This window comes from Sebastes umbrosus, chromosome 14, assembly GCF_015220745.1.
Source record: "Sebastes umbrosus isolate fSebUmb1 chromosome 14, fSebUmb1.pri, whole genome shotgun sequence".
In the NCBI taxonomy this organism is placed as follows: domain Eukaryota; kingdom Metazoa; phylum Chordata; class Actinopteri; order Perciformes; family Sebastidae; genus Sebastes; species Sebastes umbrosus.
In genome coordinates, this window is record NC_051282.1 from 21,248,556 (window position 1) to 21,265,565 (window position 17,010).

The following is a 17,010-nucleotide window of genomic DNA, read 5'->3' on the forward strand; positions in this document are numbered from 1 at the left end:
ATAAATGTAGTGGAGTAAAAAGTCTAATATCTCCCTCTGAGATGTAGTTGAGTAGAAAGTAGAAAGTAGCAGAACATGGAAATACTCAAGTAAAGTAGAAGTACTTAGTTACATTCCACCACTGAGTACATGTTATACTGTTGTGTTTTTTAAAAGCATACTTTACTGCTCCTGTTGGAATAAAATAATTGTTAATTCTTTAACTGCAAAGTAGTAATGTGTTTTTGATACCTTCACTTTTTTAGAGGTTTATTTTTTGAAAAGCTGGATAGAATCAGATTGTGGGTCTCCATTACATCTCTGACTATAAGCAAAAGAAAAGCAAAAGAAATGAAAGTAAAAACACTAATGAGTGAAACATCTCTCCAGAATGCCTAAATCCTGGCAGGGTAAGCTTGTTAGAAAGTGTGCGTGTGTTATAGATTGTTGATTGCAAAGGGAGACGCACGATGGGCTTCTTCCAGTCAATCAAAATGCAAACAACCACCGATACAAACACATATCACACTTTAAAAAACATCAAATTCCCTCATCATCACAGGTCTTGGTATATGATTTGTTCATCAAATTTCCTTTTTTAGAGGTTTATTTTTTTGAAAAGCTGGATAGAATCAGATTGTGGGTGTCCACTACATCTCTGACTAATAGCAAAAAAAGAAAAGCAAAATAAATGAAAGTAAAACACACTAATGACAACGAGTGAAACATCTCTCCAGAATACCTAAATCCTGGCAGGGTAAGCTTGTTATAGAAAGTGTGTTATAGATTGTTGATTGCAAAGGGTTAAAGACGCACGATGCATGGGGCTTATTTGATTTTAATTGTGAAAAAACGCGTTGAGTTCATCATACACGGGGGCCCTGTCGTGGTGTAAGTGCATGTCGTGGTAAGGCAGGACGTTTTCCGAGTGAATGCCGTTCCGAGGCCCCGAGGGGCCAAACACCAGGTTGTGGGCCCCTGCGGGTCTGGATCCAGGCAGGCCGGAGTAATGCATAGAGTAGTGGTACCCCTTCTCGTTATCTGGGGATGTGGTGCCTTGGTGCTTCAGGGAAAAGTTGCCATTGACGCACACCGGTGGGCTGAGTGGCCCCTCGTACTCAGGGCTGTTATACTCCGGTGATGCGCTCCCACCGTACTCGTAACCCGAGTATCCGTGCGTCCTCAGCGGATGCGAGTTCGAGCCCGCAGCCTGGCAGTTCAGAGGACTGGCGAGACGCGCGCACTGGTACGGGTATGAATGCATGGAGAAGGAGCCGGACGCATATCTCCCTGCGTCCTGACACTGCTGCTCGGTGAGGAAATTGCGTGAGTTGAGCTGCAGACAACCAGCCACCAGGTTGGTAGTAGGCTGAGATAAACCTTTGCAGAGAGTCTGCACGTAGGCCACCAGGTCTGGCCTTTTCCCAGAGCGCAGTATCTCCGACAGCGCCCAGATGTAGTTCTTCGCCAACCTGAGCGTCTCTATTTTGGACAGTTTTTGCGTCTTGGAGTAGCATGGAACAACTTTACGCAGATTGTCGAGCGCAGAGTTCAGGTCGTGCATGCGGGTCCTCTCGCGCGCGTTGGCTTTAGTGCGCCTCACCTTGGAGCGCTCCACACGCGCTGGAGTCATTTTGCGCTTCTTGGGGCCTCTCTTCTTGGGTCTGTCTCCATCTGCTGCATCCTCTCCTCCTTCGTCCTCCTCTTCCTCCACCTCGTCGTCGTCGTCTTCTCCACCGTGCTCGGACTGCGTCCTGCTGCCTCCTCTCAGCTCGGATTCCTCCCCGTCGTCCAAAGTGTCATCCTGATCGTCGTCTTTGAGTTTGGAGACGTCGTCGTCGTCGTCGTCAGTGTCCTCCGCCCAGCCTGCGTATTTCTGCACGTCTGGAAGCAGCGACGGGTCACTGAAAAGCCTCGTCAACATTGTGGCTCTGGAGAGGAAATGAATCAGAAAATGAGGCCTCACAAGCATATAGGAATAAAAAAACCAAAACGATGACATTTCTTATCATGACTCCAGAGGTTAAACTTACTATTACGCACGTATAAACACCTGGATATTGGAGCTAAATCGAAATTCCACTGAAGATATTAAAGTGTGAGGTCAATAAAAGTCATTATTAGTGACGTTCTGTTATAAAATATACCCGAGTCGTTATTTTTTTTCCTAAAGGACAAACAGTGTCAATTTGGGGGAAATAAAAAAGCAGAGAGCTCTTCAAGCTTCGCATTGAGTTACAGCCAGACGGATAAGCAGCGACGGGTCACTGAAAAGCCTCGTCAACATTGTGGCTCTTGGAGAGGAGAAGAGAGAAAGGAAAGGAATCGAAAAATGAGGCCTCACAAGCATATAGGAATTAAAAAGACGATGACATTTCTATCATGACTCTGAAACCCTCTGACTATCCTCCTGGGAACTGAATTAAAAAAAGAGTCTTCCAATTACTTTTTTTGTGATTTCCTTCCTATTTAGGGTTAAAAGAAAATCTTAACAATTTAGGCTTTTTAAACTTTATTTGTATTATACTACAGGACTATTTATGTGTGAAAAGACTCAAGAAAATGAACAGATTATGGCTATACAGTGATATTAAACCAAGAATACATTCAAATGTATAAAAAAAAACCACATGCCATATCACTGGAAAGCCTAGGATGTCCTCTTTACAATACACCAGGGGTTGATAGAGTAGGTCAAAAGAGTAAGAGGATATGCATGTGGACAAAATGTCCACTACAGAGGACACATGTCAATGGGTCTCAGGAGGATATAGGAATAAAGAGACGATGACATTTTTATCATGACTCTGAAACCTTCTGTCCAAGGCTGGCGAAAAGTCATTTTCGAGATGGTCCCTTTGGAATATCTCACAAATATATTATACATGCCAAAGTAGATCAGTTCCACAATATTTGGCAGCCCTATCTGAATTATATTGGACCTGATCTCTCTTCCATTATCTCACAAGGAGTCTCTTGAACATGAACTCATACATCCTGTGACATCCCTGCTGCACTATGGACTATTTCCTATATGACCTCCTTTATACATTTTTTTTTGATCTGAGCTGTACCAGTGTTTGTTGTTGTTTTTTTATTTTTTATTTTTTATTTTTGTATTCTTATTGTGTTTGTGAAAACAAGAAAACCCAATAAACATATTAGTGAAAAAAAAAACCAAAACATTGTGGCTCTGGCGATGAGAAGAGAAAGGGGGAATCGAAAATGAGGCCTCACAAGCATATAGGAATAAAAGAACGATGACATTTCTATCATGACTCCAAAACACAGAGGTTAAACTCACTATTGCGCACCTATATCGAAATTCCACTGAAGATATCATTGGATTGGAATAGCTGCACTCTTTACATCCGTCAATCCTCTAACAAATCCTCATTCAAATACCATCTACTGTAAGAATACATTACTTAAGCAGCTGATCGATAGTCCAGTGTTATATGGTCATTTATGGTTTTTCTTTTGTTCCTTTTCCCTGATGATGATGTGCCTTGAGGCTTTAAATGGTTGTGGAAGATTGTGTATGAATGTGAAATGTATATATGTTTGGAAAATTTGAATGTTATAGTGTAACACAAATATGATGTTGTGTATCCTCCTGGGACCCATGTGTCCTCTGTAGTGGACATTTTCTCCACATGCATATCCTTTTACTCTTTTGACTTACTCTATCAACCCCTGGTGTATTGCAAAGAAGACATCCTAGGCTTTCCAGTAATATGGTGTTTTTTTTTTTTAATCAAGTTGAATGTATTCTTGGTTTAATATCACTCTGCTGTTAATTTTTTTCGTCTTTTCACACTGAAATGGTCCTGTGGTCCACTCCAGTGGACATGCTGTAAAATAAAAAATAAAGTTTAAAAATCCTAAATTGTAAGATTTTCTTTTAACCCTAAATAGGAAGGAAATCACACAAAAAAAGTAATTGGAAGACTTTTTTTACTCGGTTCCCAGGAGGATATATGTGATAAATTAATGTACTTGATTTCGGACCCCATGCAGGAAGACTAGCTGGTGGTATCAGCTAATTGGGATTAAAATAAATAAATAAATAAATAAATATCAAAGTGTGAGGTCAATAAAAGTCATTACCAGTGACGTTCTGTTATAAAATATATTTTTGTCCTAAAGGACAAACAGTGTCAATTTGGGGGGAAATAAAAAGGAGAGAGCTCTTAAAGCTCCTCGCTGAGTTACAACCAGACGGATCCACATTTAATTCCCTGCTGTCATCCGTGTGCCCTGTCGCGTCCTCTCGCAGCGGGTCCCAGCATCAGGGGCCACATTACAGGTCCCATGGGGGCCCCCACTTTCACTCCTCCTGACGCCCATATATATACAATCCTGGCTGCATTCCAGCACTATTCATCCTACCACACCACACCGTACACCTCATGCTCCTCAGAGGAGGAGGCAAAAAAAAGGGAGATTTTATTTAATTGATAGGCTGTAGCTCCGTTTAAAGTCACGCTTTGATTATTAAATTAACGCTCGCAGACATCGTCCGAACTGAAGCTGTAAAAAAAAAAGCTTTGAGAGCAATTTTAATATCAGGGCCTTTAAGAAACAAGAACCAAGAATTATTATTCATAAAAAAATATGAAAAATATCTAACTTTGAATAATGTTATATAATAATAATAATAATAATTATTATTATTATTATTATTGTAATAATTATAATAATAAATATATATTTTTCCAGGCAAAATATGCTTCTAAAATATTTCGAAAAAATATCTCAAAATCATTCTATAGGCTCGGTTAAAAAAGAATCCACAATTGCACTTAATAGCAGCTAATTAACTATTAGCAATTAACTACCAAGAAAACGTGCTAATTAATAGCCTCCATCTAAAGTGAAAAACAAATTGATCAGCCTACCACTTGATTAGTAAGTGCAGTCCCATCCCAGATAAAAAGACTAGACAGAGAGAGAGAGAGAGAGAGAGAGAGAGACGAGGTGATGTTTGACAGCTTCAATAAGCCTCCATTGGCTTCCTCTCTAACATGTTTCCATCTATTATTCTAGTGCAGCAGCAGCAGACAGACATGCAGCTCCATAGTAAGGTAGGCTGTGATGGTTGGCTAATTATCTCGGGGGGTGTGCCAGGGGCAAAATCTAGTTTTTAAATCTCAGGCTCAGGAGGTTTGCTCAATTAGAAGCAAAAAAAAAAAAAAAAAACACAACAACGTTTAATTAACAGAGCGTGCAGCTTACACGAAATAGATTTCACACATAATTCAGTATGCACGAGTGCGTAATTTCAAAGCACTTTTTTAGTCGCTGATAACCTTTTACAGATGGAAACCTGCTTGTATCCTTTTAGCCCTCGTTAAATATAAAACAATTAAATTATTCAATCAAAAAAAGAAAAAGCTGTAACAGCAGGTTTAAACAATGTTATGTCGAGATAGATTGTTGGAGATAAAAACTAGACAAACAGATAAATCATGCCTGGCTGTCACAGTCAATGGCGTTGTCCCACCCTTTTCATTTGCTCCGAGATTGAATCATCGACAAAATCATCAATAAATCTCCCATTAAAGCTCGAGGACGTCCTTTTCACGTGATGTCAAAATCCTCCACAGATATTCTGATCTTGCTCTGCTCTTTTGTTTTCACTGATTCAGTGTCCAGACGCAGGAATCTCTAAATCTAATTAGTGTCCGATGTGATCTATTTACAGCCTCATGCATGCTGCTGCTGTATAAAGAGACTATACACTCCAACAATCCTCTGCTGCTTGTAAAGGATCCTGGAGACGCTTGCTTTGCCTTTTTTTTTTTTTTTTTACTCGAGCCTGCATGGTATCTGATCTTATCTTTTATAATCCAGGTAGATTTGGATGTCAAAAGTTGAAGGGCACGCAGAGGAGGAGCAATGGGGAGGTATTGGTGCGAGCGCGCTCATATAGGGAAATCATAAAAACGACAAAACATGGAAATGCCTCTTATATATCCATTTATGATTTGTTTTTGTTGTTGGGATGGGACTTCAAAGTGTGCCATCACCTGAGCAAAAAAAAATCACAGACATATGGAAGGCGACTATAATAAATTAGATTTCCATATGGATCCATGCCAGTAGATTTTTATCTTACAAAACTGTAAATAGATAAATGCTTTAATTCACCAAAAACATGCTGTTTAAAGTAAAATTCAGATGACACCCAATGCATTAATGGGTTCATCTGTGCAATTAGATTTCCATATGGATCCATGCCAGTAGATTTGCTTTTTATCTTGCAAAACTGCAAAAGAGAAATGCTTTAATTCACCAAAACATGCTTTTTAAAGTAAAATCCAGATGACACCTAATGCATTAATGTGTTCATCTGTGACAGACTATATAAATTACATTTCCATATGGATTCATGTCAGCAAATTCGCTTTTTATCTTACAGAACTGCAAAAGAGAAATGCTTTAATTCACCAAAAACATGCTGTTTAAGGTAAAATCCAGATGACACCCAATGCATTAATGTGTTCATCTGTGACAGACTATATAAATTACATTTCCATATGGATTCATGCCAGCAAATTCGCTTTTTATCTTACAAAACTGTAAAAGAGAAATGCTTTAATTCACCAAAACATGCTGTTTAAAGTAAAATCCAGATGACACCCAATGCATTAATGTGTTCATCTTTAGATTCATTTTCTCCTCCATTTTGGACATCCAGGATTTATTTTTAATAATGTTCATTCTATTGTTGTTTATGTATCCAACTTACCTCGGCTCGAGCTCTTCTGCAGGTGATGGAGAGGCACACACACAGAAGAAAAAAAAAAAAACGCGCGCTTGAGTTTCAGAGCATCTTCAGGGACCCGCACGAGCGAGCGAACCACCGCTCCTTGTCAGGTGTGCAAGCAGCAGAGAGCGCGCAGCTTTCTTCCTCTCACTGATGATTTGGTTGTTTTAGGTTTTGGTGCTTCTCTTCTCTCCTCTTCTCTCCTCTCCAAGCAGCGCGCGCACTCGAATAACCGGAGCTTGCGGAGCGAACGTGCTTCTTTGGTGCGTCTGTGCACGTGTGTGTGTGTGAGTGAGAGAGAGAGAGTGCGCGTGTGGCAACCGTGAGCTACCGTGGACGGGGTTACATACCAGCTAAGACTGTGATGCCAGCGCCCATATGGCTGGCACGTCACCGGCAAGAGCCATCACATGAGAGAGGGTGATTGACATGCGCCCGCATTCAGAGAGATTTGCCCGCGGGGGGGAGAGAGAGAGAGAGAGAGATGGAGAGAGAGAAGGAGGAGGAGGAGGTGGAGGAGGAGGAGGAGGAGGAGGAGGGCTCCGCCATCTGTCACCGCGCTAGAGCTCACACAGCCAGAAAAAAAGGAGGAAAAACAGAAGAGAGAGAGAGAGAGAGAGAGGGAGAAAAATAAAATGGTGGAACAACAAAACTCATCATTGTTGACCTGCTGCTTCAAGAGATGGAGACCTCTTCTTTTTTTATATATATATATATCAAAACCTGTGCATTTTCTCATTCACCTGCCAAACTCTCACTCGTCAATGTTTTTATCCAATTTAGAGGAGAGCTGCGCAGATATCCCAGCAGTCACCGATTAATAGAGATATTATAGGAGGTAAATATACTATTAAATGTAATAAGGTCACATATACCATGAAGCCTTTTATATGCATTAAGTGACAATACAAGGCCCCAAGACAAATACGTTTCTGCTTTAAAAGCATATCTATAAGCTCTCTAAAAGACTCTTTTCTCATATACAAGATAATACAATAATGCTGCATGGAGCCTATTATAAAATAACATTATAAATAGAGCAAATGAAAGGTGGCAGCAGTCACCGATTAATAGAGATATGATAGGAGGTAAATATACAATTAAGTGTGATAAGGTCACATATACTTTGACTCAGGGGCGCCCATGAAGCCATTTTAAGTGACATTACAGGCCCCAAGACAAATTTCTGTTTCTGCTTTAAAAGCATATCTACAAGCTCTTTAAAAGACTCTTTTCTCATATACAAGATGATACATTAATACTGCATGGAGCCTATTATAAAATAACATTATAAATTGAGCAAATGAAAGGTGCTGGGTTTACCCTCCATCACATCTCTGGTTTCAGAAGCAGGGTTGGGGGTAGGGGGATGGGATGCATCATAAGTGCATTAAGGCCGTGGAACAGAAGGCATATTGTTTATTTATTTACCTAATTGGATCAAATTATGCTTCGATGTATTCAGAGGAACAACAACCACAACCAATTGTGATTTGTTCTGACTCCTGTGGGCACAACACCGGCCGCAGATGACCCACATTGCAGATTAGAAGGTATAATATCATATATTGGCTTCTTCTGCTGCATGCATGGTGTGTGTGTATGTTGGTGCATCATGAGGTTAAGTGTGAAGATCAAATGTTTACTGGTAGCTGTGTCCGAATGTGTGAGGTTTGCCAGAGCTGCTGCTGCTGCTGGTGTTTTCCAGCGGGCGATGCTGAGTGAGGGGCGCCTGCAGGGGCGAGCATCAGAGAGAGTGAGACCCAGGTGTGCAGGCCCACTAGGGATGGATGAAAAATGAGGAGGAAGGGGGGTGGGGGGTTGTGGCTGTAGTTGACGGGGGATTGGTGCTGGCAGGAGCTGGCAGAGGTGCCCAAGATTTAGGAGGAGGCATGTTGGCACATCAGCTGCGAGAATTCCTCGCCACCAGCATCCCGGTCGCTTCACAGTTTGTCCGCTTTGCTGCATTGTGACCATCCCAGCTCCGAGATCTCTCTATTTAGCCGACATTAGTGGAGTTAATGTGGGCGAAATGAGCTCGGTGACCACCAAGTCCAACTTGGCACAAACACACCCATTGGACTGAGGGAGCAGGGACCTGGAGGCTGAGAAATAGCTGATAGAAGCTCATCATGTCCTTGGGCCTGCATGGATCACCCCTACATCTCCTCCGCAGCCACAACGGAGGCAGCGTTCGGGGGGTTGCGGGGTCATCCCTGGGGTCACCAGTAGTGTGGCAGCTGTGGCTAGGGAGCCGTGATGCCGCACATTCACTAATGTGTCTCATCCCTTATGGGATGAGGGGATGGTAACCTGGCACTACCCCAAACCATGGTGGGGTGATTGTGTCAGTGTGTGTGTTTGCGAGCTTCACCGCCAGCCAAATCGGTGCCCTATCCTACCTCAGCTGCAGTGGCTGCGGCCGTGGAGGGTGGGGCGGGGGGGGCTGATGCTTCTCAACAAGTCCCAAACAACCTTCAGGTCACCTTGCCAAAATAAATGCTAAATGTCAACAGTGTGGCTTTAGCCAGCGCCGGGCTGGAGGCGACTCCAATCAGGGAGGCTTTGATCTGATATTGAAACGCCGGAGGAGAGCTTGTTTGGAATTATGATATTTTAGAAGGACTTTGCATCCTGTTTGTTTGCGGATTAGTCTTAAGTAAGGGCCACCTGCTGTGCTTTTTCATAGGCTAAATACATGCAATCAAAAAATGCAAAAATTGAAGCGCTTTCCCTTTAAGATATCAAATTCTCCATCACTCTTTTTCCTCTATGGTCAAATGACACCCAATAGCCTCTCAAAGTCATCAAGCCACACCTCCGTACCTTTGTCATCTCCTCCCCGCCCTTCCTCCTCCTTTTTTTCTCACTGTCAGACATGTGAGGTGATGACCTGCACTTCACTTGTCTTTCTGGAAGAAGTGCAAACTTCTGCTGGCACAAATATGAAATACAGCACACACACACACACATCCACACACCCACACACACATTCACACACCACGCACACACACGCACAAACAGACCCTCCCACCCCCACCAGACTCCCGGACCCCATCTGCACTCTCCTCTCTCCAGCCCCCTAATTGCATATGCACAAATGCAAATGCCTATTAATTAATTACTTGACTAATTAGTGCAGTGGTATTTTAGAGCGATAAATCAAGTGGAGATGGGGCCGAGGACGGCGGGGCAGGAGGAGGGCTGCACGGAGCATCGACAATGAACCCACACCAGAGGGAGTGCTCCTATTGTACAAGTCCTGTGTGTGTGTGTGTGTGTGAGTGGGAGAAGAGGGTGTGTGTGTGTGTGTGTGTGACTGGGAGAAGAGGGTGTGTGTGTGTGCACACTGGAGCTTCTGAAGTGAAGCGGCATTTAAAAATGCTGAAGAGCCCGAAGAGGTGACTGAGAGAGGTGAGTATTGAAAGAGGAAGGTAGAGAGAGGAGAAGGAAATTTAAGATGCATATGACCTCTGCTCTACCAACTGTGTTGTCTCCTGGCATGTGGCCAAGCTTGCATGCACCTATTTTCCACAAAGCAGAAACCCTCAGCTACCTACTATGACTGCTCCCACTGATGCATATTTATACTGATATTGTAAACCTTGTACAATAGTTCAATGAGCATAGCAGTTGGCAGCATTTACGCAGTGATACTGATGTGATAATTGTGGCATCTGTGATTGGGAGGTGAATAATTCTGGCAGCCGTGGTAAGTTTGTGTATCTGTCTATGTGTGTGTGTGTGTGTCTGTAGCTGTAGGTGTGCCAGGCCCCCACCATAGGTACCCACGGAGATCTCCGGACTGAAATATTCATTCTTGTTTGCTCGCCCAGACAGTGTGGTCCTAATTGCAGCATCAGAAAGCTCCACCTCTCCCTCTCGTCTGTCTTGGCTGCTGTGGAGACAAACCTCATCTGGGAGCAGGATGCCTCTGTAAGTATGTGTGTGTGTAGGTGTGTGTGTGTGGGTGTGTGTGTGGTGGTGTGCATCCTCCTACATGCGTCCTCCTTTCTAGGGAGTGGAACTGGTAGATTTGTGCTTGGCTCCCACACTTTCATTCACAAACACAGAAAAAAAGCACATTTTCAAGGAGTGTTTTGTCAAATTCATTCATCTAATTCGCCTGCGTGTCACATTTTCTGTGTATCTTCAGCTTCATGCCTCGTTCACTCTGCTTGTTGTGTTGGAGTTGGGTCGACTATTGATCTCTCTGTCAACATGTCTGTCTGTCTGTCTGTCTGTCTGTCTGTCTGTCGATCTGTCGGTCCACAGGGTGTGTGTGTGTGTGTGTGTGTGTGAAGCTCTGGAGTTTTTCATCAGTTCCCGTGCCAACCCGACCCGTGCCTGGCCAAGCTGAACCATCTTGTGGGATTTTTGGCTTTTAATTATAGTAAGAGAGGATTAATTATGGCAGTGGAAACAAGGGGCCATGCATTATTGATGCTATGAGTGAAGGGCTGGAGGGGGTAGAGGGTGCTAATTAAATCACTGCCCTACTGCCACGTCCTCCTCTGTCTCTGCCTCCACCATGTCTTCCACCTGCTACATCTCCGACACCCCACCCTACTTTACTGCTCACACCCACCCACACATGTATTGTCACTCACACAAACACTCATACTCCTGTTGTCATTTCTCATGTTGTTTTTCTGTCTACTGTTTATTTTTTTTAAATTTTACCTCACTGAAATCTCCAAATCAAAGTTTGAAACTACCCTCACCTTCCCAGGAATCTCACACCTATTCAGTGTTTCCTTCATCCTCCTCATGTATCACAAGCTTTTCTCTCTGTCTCCGTAGTGTCTCTTGCATGCTGCCACATCTCGTTGATAGTGATTGGTACATCCATTCAATGTCTCTCAGTGGTGACATGTTTTAAATTTGCTTCCATCCTAAATGAGTGCTTCAGTTTCAATTTCAACCCCCATTAGGAAAGCTCCCTCCAGTCATCATGGGATGAGCCTCTTTAAGAGCCAAATGTAACAAAAGGCTGCCATCTACTGGACTTTATTTATAATGATCACCTTTTATCATTTCCTCTTTTTTATTATTTATTATATAGGTACAGAACATATGACAAAATAGAATACAATACAAATAAGATAAGATAAAATAAATAAATAAAACAACTGAATACATACATATTAATTCATAGGATATAGTTGACAGATAGGTGATAAATTCATGTCAGACGATACATTATGCCAATAAAGAAAGAAACCATGTGGCATAGATAGCCTGCTGCACCCGATTCGACTGTTATCAGGCATTTAAATAGGTGTTATCAGTTGCAATAAGCACCATAGATGTGGATCATTGGGGGCCTACTACGCCTACTACGTTGTAAAAGTGAAAGTGAAACTTAAAAGCAACACGTTCTAACATGTTGTAAAACTGAATGAAATGTCATGTTTTGAACACAAACAAAAACTACAACTTCTTTAGGTTTAGGCAACAAAACTACAACTTCTTTAGGTTTAGGCAACAAACACCCCTTAAGGAGTTTCACACTGTCTATACTACAGCAACAGACTTTCGCCTCTGCTCCTCTCATAATTACTACGGTCACTAGAGGTCGCTCTGGTGTTCTTTTATACCTTCTTTCGGTGATCTACTATGTGAATAGATGATAAAACCTACTAGTAGACACAGTAGGCCCCTACTGACCTACTTCACATCGCATTGCAATTTGAAGATACATCATGTAAAACTTTTATAAAAACTACCTAGAACACTGCGAAAATAGGATTTTAGTTTTAATATATTAGTTAAAAAACACATTTTAGTCGTGTGCCCATGCAGGTTTTCACTCAGTCCTGTTACCCTAACACATTCCCCCCTCTAAAAATTTGGGTCATGTCTAGAAGGGAGCCCGCAAATTGTAAAATCTGATCTGAAATCTGCAAAAGCTTGCAAAACCTCTCGCAAGACTCGCTGCCCGATGACCTATCCAAACCTTAACTATTCAAGGTCAATGCTTAACCTTAACTATTCGAGATCAATGGCTTACCTTAACAATTTCGCAAGAGTTTCCCCAGTTTGCTGGCTCCCTTCTAGAAACTACCAAACATTTGGGACCTTACACAAGTCACATGATCAACCAGGAAGGCCAGAAGCAAGTTCTCCCACTCCATTTTCTGTATGTTGGATCATATTGTAAGCATGACCGAAGATGTCAATTTCAACCTACAGTCCTGTTATTTAAATGATTTCTTAGATGTTTTTATGTTTGTTAAGAGTTTTGGTAAACCACCCGGAGGTGCTAAGTGTTCTCATGCTATTGGCATTGATGTCATGTGGCTTCATCTCATTGCTAATGCCGCGCTAAAAACTCAGTCCTGTTACTTAATGAACCATCTTCCACTTAGAAAAACCTTGTAAAAAAAATAACTAAAATAGCCTGAGATTGGCCATTGCACGTTTTGAATAGTTAATTAAACATCTGTGATGTGTTTTGTTGTCTATCTTTGCTGAAGGTGTACAGACAACTGTGCATTGAGTGAAACCTTCAAACAGAATCACTGTTTTTCTTCGTAGTTAAAGAAGCAATTGTGAGTTCATTTTGTAGAAGGACCTCATTCGGATCCCAACAAGGTCTGATGGTGGTCTTTAGAGCCCAGTTTGGAAACCACACTTTCCTTTCTGTTTAACCTTCCACATTGATGCCATAACTAGTCTTCTTATCTTCCGTCCTTCTTGCTTTCTTTTCCTCATGTCTCTTATTCTTGTTATTTCCTCTCTAAATTCTCAGAGTCCCATCATGCGCTGTGTTGTCCCAACACATTCCAGATGGATATTGGCTCCCTGGCGTCTAACACTGAAATGATAACAAGCTGAGCAGGTAATCCCTGTCTGTCCCTTTGTTTTTCTGTTTTTCATGTACAGTGCTCAGTGCACCATTTTGGGCCAGGAAGAAGCTCTCTTTCAATCAGACAACCTGGCTTAAAGTCAAACATCCACCCTGCTGAAACAGTAAGTAAAACATTATAGATCTGGGTTACATAATAATAATTTATATAGCGCCTTTCAATAATCCCAAGGACACTTTACATGGAGGTAGGGAGACAAGACAAAACAAAGCAACTAAACACAAGGACAGAAAAAGTAAAGATAGCTGGATAACTGCAGTTATTGATGACCCAAGGCCTGACATAGATGACATAGTTCTTCATTGTGCAAATTATAATTTAAAAAAATCAAGTAGTATAAATCAAAAAGCGTTAAATAAAAAGCCTGGGAACAAATCGCAATTACAGGAAGATCAATAAAATGTGAGTTTTAGGAATTAACACAATGTCTGAAGCTGTGTCTGACCTCTGACCTCTGACCTCTGGATGGAGACACAGATAACAAAATAATCAATAAAATGATCATTTACATGGCATTCTAAATTGTAATTACACCAACAGGACAGTAGATGGTGCACGTGCATCCTCCATCACCAACACAGTGCAACACAACTACAGCTGGTACTGAAACTGACAGTGCAGCTTTCCCAGGTGTATAATGTGACTGTTCATGCGAGCGGTACCTGTTTATTGTGTGATGGTATGTTATATAACCAGCTGGAGGGAGATGAGTAAGGAGGCAAGTGTTGAATGACAGGCAGTGCCCCTCAACCGCATTACAGGACACCTGCTTTGACGGTACAAAGCCTCTCTGTGATCCTGATTAATGGACTATTTCACCTTTTACAGTGATGTTTGTCCCTGAAATCTCTCCTGTGAAGGTATCATCTTATTACTACTGCGGCACCTGGCAGGTACCCAGAATTAGGTAGCATGAAAGAGAGGACTCTAGTAATGTTTGTGATATATTTGGCTTGTTCCTTTTGTTTTGAGCTCATTCAGAATACATACCCAGAATTCATTTTGGTCTCTACAGCAGGTCAGGTATCATCTGTAGGGGGTCTGCGGGGCCTTTGAGTCTCTTTCATAACAGGGAGGCTTTTGTCGGCTCTTGCCCTGCCGACGGTCACATGTTGCAAGATGCCAGTTTAGGAGTAGATAGAATTACACCCTTTTTCCTAATCTGTCTTTGGAGCTGGCTCAGAGTGTCTCCACTGTGTGTGTGTGCATGTCACACATTTTGTACAGCGTGTCCCTGCTTGCTGCTGGAGTTATTATCACGCTCTGAGTTCTCAGGCTGCAAGTGTGATCCATCTTTGAGCAGTTTTTCCTTTGGTTCTGCCAGCACAGTGATTTAATGACATGCCTGACACGAAATGTACAAACACAGTGAAGCGCAATGGAAAAAAAATTAGAAGGAGGTGCATGTGGGCCTTCATATATACAGTAGATGGGTTTAACCGCAATATCTGTAAATACGCAATTAGAGCTGGTGACACATCAGGCTTAATTAGAGGTACAAACAAATACAGACACTCCCAGGGGTATTCAAACCCACAAACACTGTGGAGCTGTGGTTACATAACAATCTGCAAATAACAGATCAAACATTTACAAATTAATTAAAGACAGCATCAGGACATTGGAAATATCAAGATCAGCTGACATGAAAGTTGTTTCTTTGTTAATCCGTTTAGGCACAAATGAGTTCATGAAGAATATCCGTTTGGTTTCCAATTAGAGCGATTTGTTCTACTTGTCAGTGTGTCAGCAGCATGGAGTAATGTTGTTGTTAATGTGACAGACGGCCCGAGGAATTTACAATGCCTGGCTGCTCCGACACTTCTGAAAGCTTACCTGACAATTTGTCTCTCTAGTAATCCATACAGCAGAGCGGGGAGGCTGCTCGTTTTTTGTGGTGCAACATTTTTTAATTTTTATATTGCTTCGTCAAAGTGTTTTCCTTCTCCATAAAGAGCTTCACATTTTAATCTAACCTAACCCCCAACTGCTCTTGTGAAGAGCTGAGAGGGCAGAGCAACCCACCAGGAGTACATATTGTTGGATTTGCCCAAGAACAGAATGTGTCGTCTGAATAAAATCAGATTTACCGGTGCCCTAAATCTGATTTTCTGGTGCTCTAATCCAGCCAGTATGTATTAGGATGTGTGCTAATATCCTTTTATAGAAATCATTGTATGTGCATCACACTTGTTTAAGTATTTTCTTATATGCAAACAACAGGGCAGCACATAGCCTACAAGTTAACGCCGTGTTTAGGGTAGCAACCTCTTTTCTGATCAATTGTAATTAAATCACTGATTTTATTCTTATTCTCTTTTTTTTGTAATCATACTTGATTTCATCTTTGTATTTATTTGCAGTTACTTTCCTCACTAAATCTGCAAACCAAAGCTTATTTTGTCGGAGAATTGTGATTATTTTTGGAGATTAAATCTCATCTTATATTGGAGTCTCGGATCACAGCTGATCATCATGTGCCAGACTTGCACTCGCTTGTTTAGTCTGTGTTTCACTATTTTCTTGTTATTTCCAGTTTTATCATGGCTTGTCCTTGCTCATTGGGGTTGCACAGCAAACTCTTTCTATACAGTAATACAAAAGTTGAAGAGAATAGAGAAGAAACTTAATTGTCCAAATTTGGACCTCAAACAGACAGTACACAGAAGCAATATGGCATATGGCATATGGCAATAAAATATTATAAAAACTTATTTGGAAAAGGAATTCTGCAGGAAAATGTGGAAGGTGGCACAAAGGTTTACTTTAAAGAGTAAGTTAACAGCAGTTTTAGCTGTTTTAGCCAGTTCTTACATGTTTTTCTAATGCAATAGTTTTCAAACTACTCCACTTGCAGGTTCATCAGGGAGAATAGAGAGAGCTCTTCTGATATTAAAGGGAGGGTTCGCATGTTTTGGAGTGGGGTTGTATGAGGTACTTAACCATAGACAGTGTATTACCTACAGTAGATGACGGTCGGCACGCCCCCAGTTTGGAAAAGCAGACAGGAGTTACCGCACAGGAGCAAAGCAATGTACCGCTGTGGACAGCGTTGGCAGCAAAACGTCAATATCAGTTTAAAAAATCAATATCAGTTTAAGTGTACGCTATATTTAGAACATTTTTGCCAGTTAACCTTACTGTTGGACAGCTATAGGCTACAGTCTATGTTTCCGATGGGGAACTGAAGGCTTTATCTATGCTCTCGCCAAAGCCACCAGACTCCATTGGAAAAACACAGTAATTTTACATCGCAGAACACAGGAGTTGCTGGTCCACCGCTGACTCAATCACTCAGTTTGTTTGTTTTATTGTATGACTTTGATTAGTTCGGATTCACCAAAGTCATACAATAACACAAACAAACTAACCGATTGAGGCAGCGGT

The 17,010-nt window shown here is 41.7% G+C and overlaps 1 protein-coding gene across 1 annotated transcript; it reads right to left on the minus strand.

Annotated features, from left to right (window-relative positions):
* Window positions 1-248: 248 nt before the first annotated feature.
* On the minus strand, window positions 249-7,180 carry LOC119502425 (neurogenic differentiation factor 2-like). Its single transcript, XM_037793390.1, has 2 exons — window positions 6,734-7,180; window positions 249-1,910 (listed from the first exon to the last, which is right to left on the minus strand). The coding sequence occupies exon 2, from the start codon at window positions 1,901-1,903 to the stop codon at window positions 818-820; it is 1,086 nt and encodes a 361-aa protein (XP_037649318.1). The 5' UTR covers window positions 1,904-1,910; window positions 6,734-7,180; the 3' UTR covers window positions 249-817.
* Window positions 7,181-17,010: the final 9,830 nt, after the last annotated feature.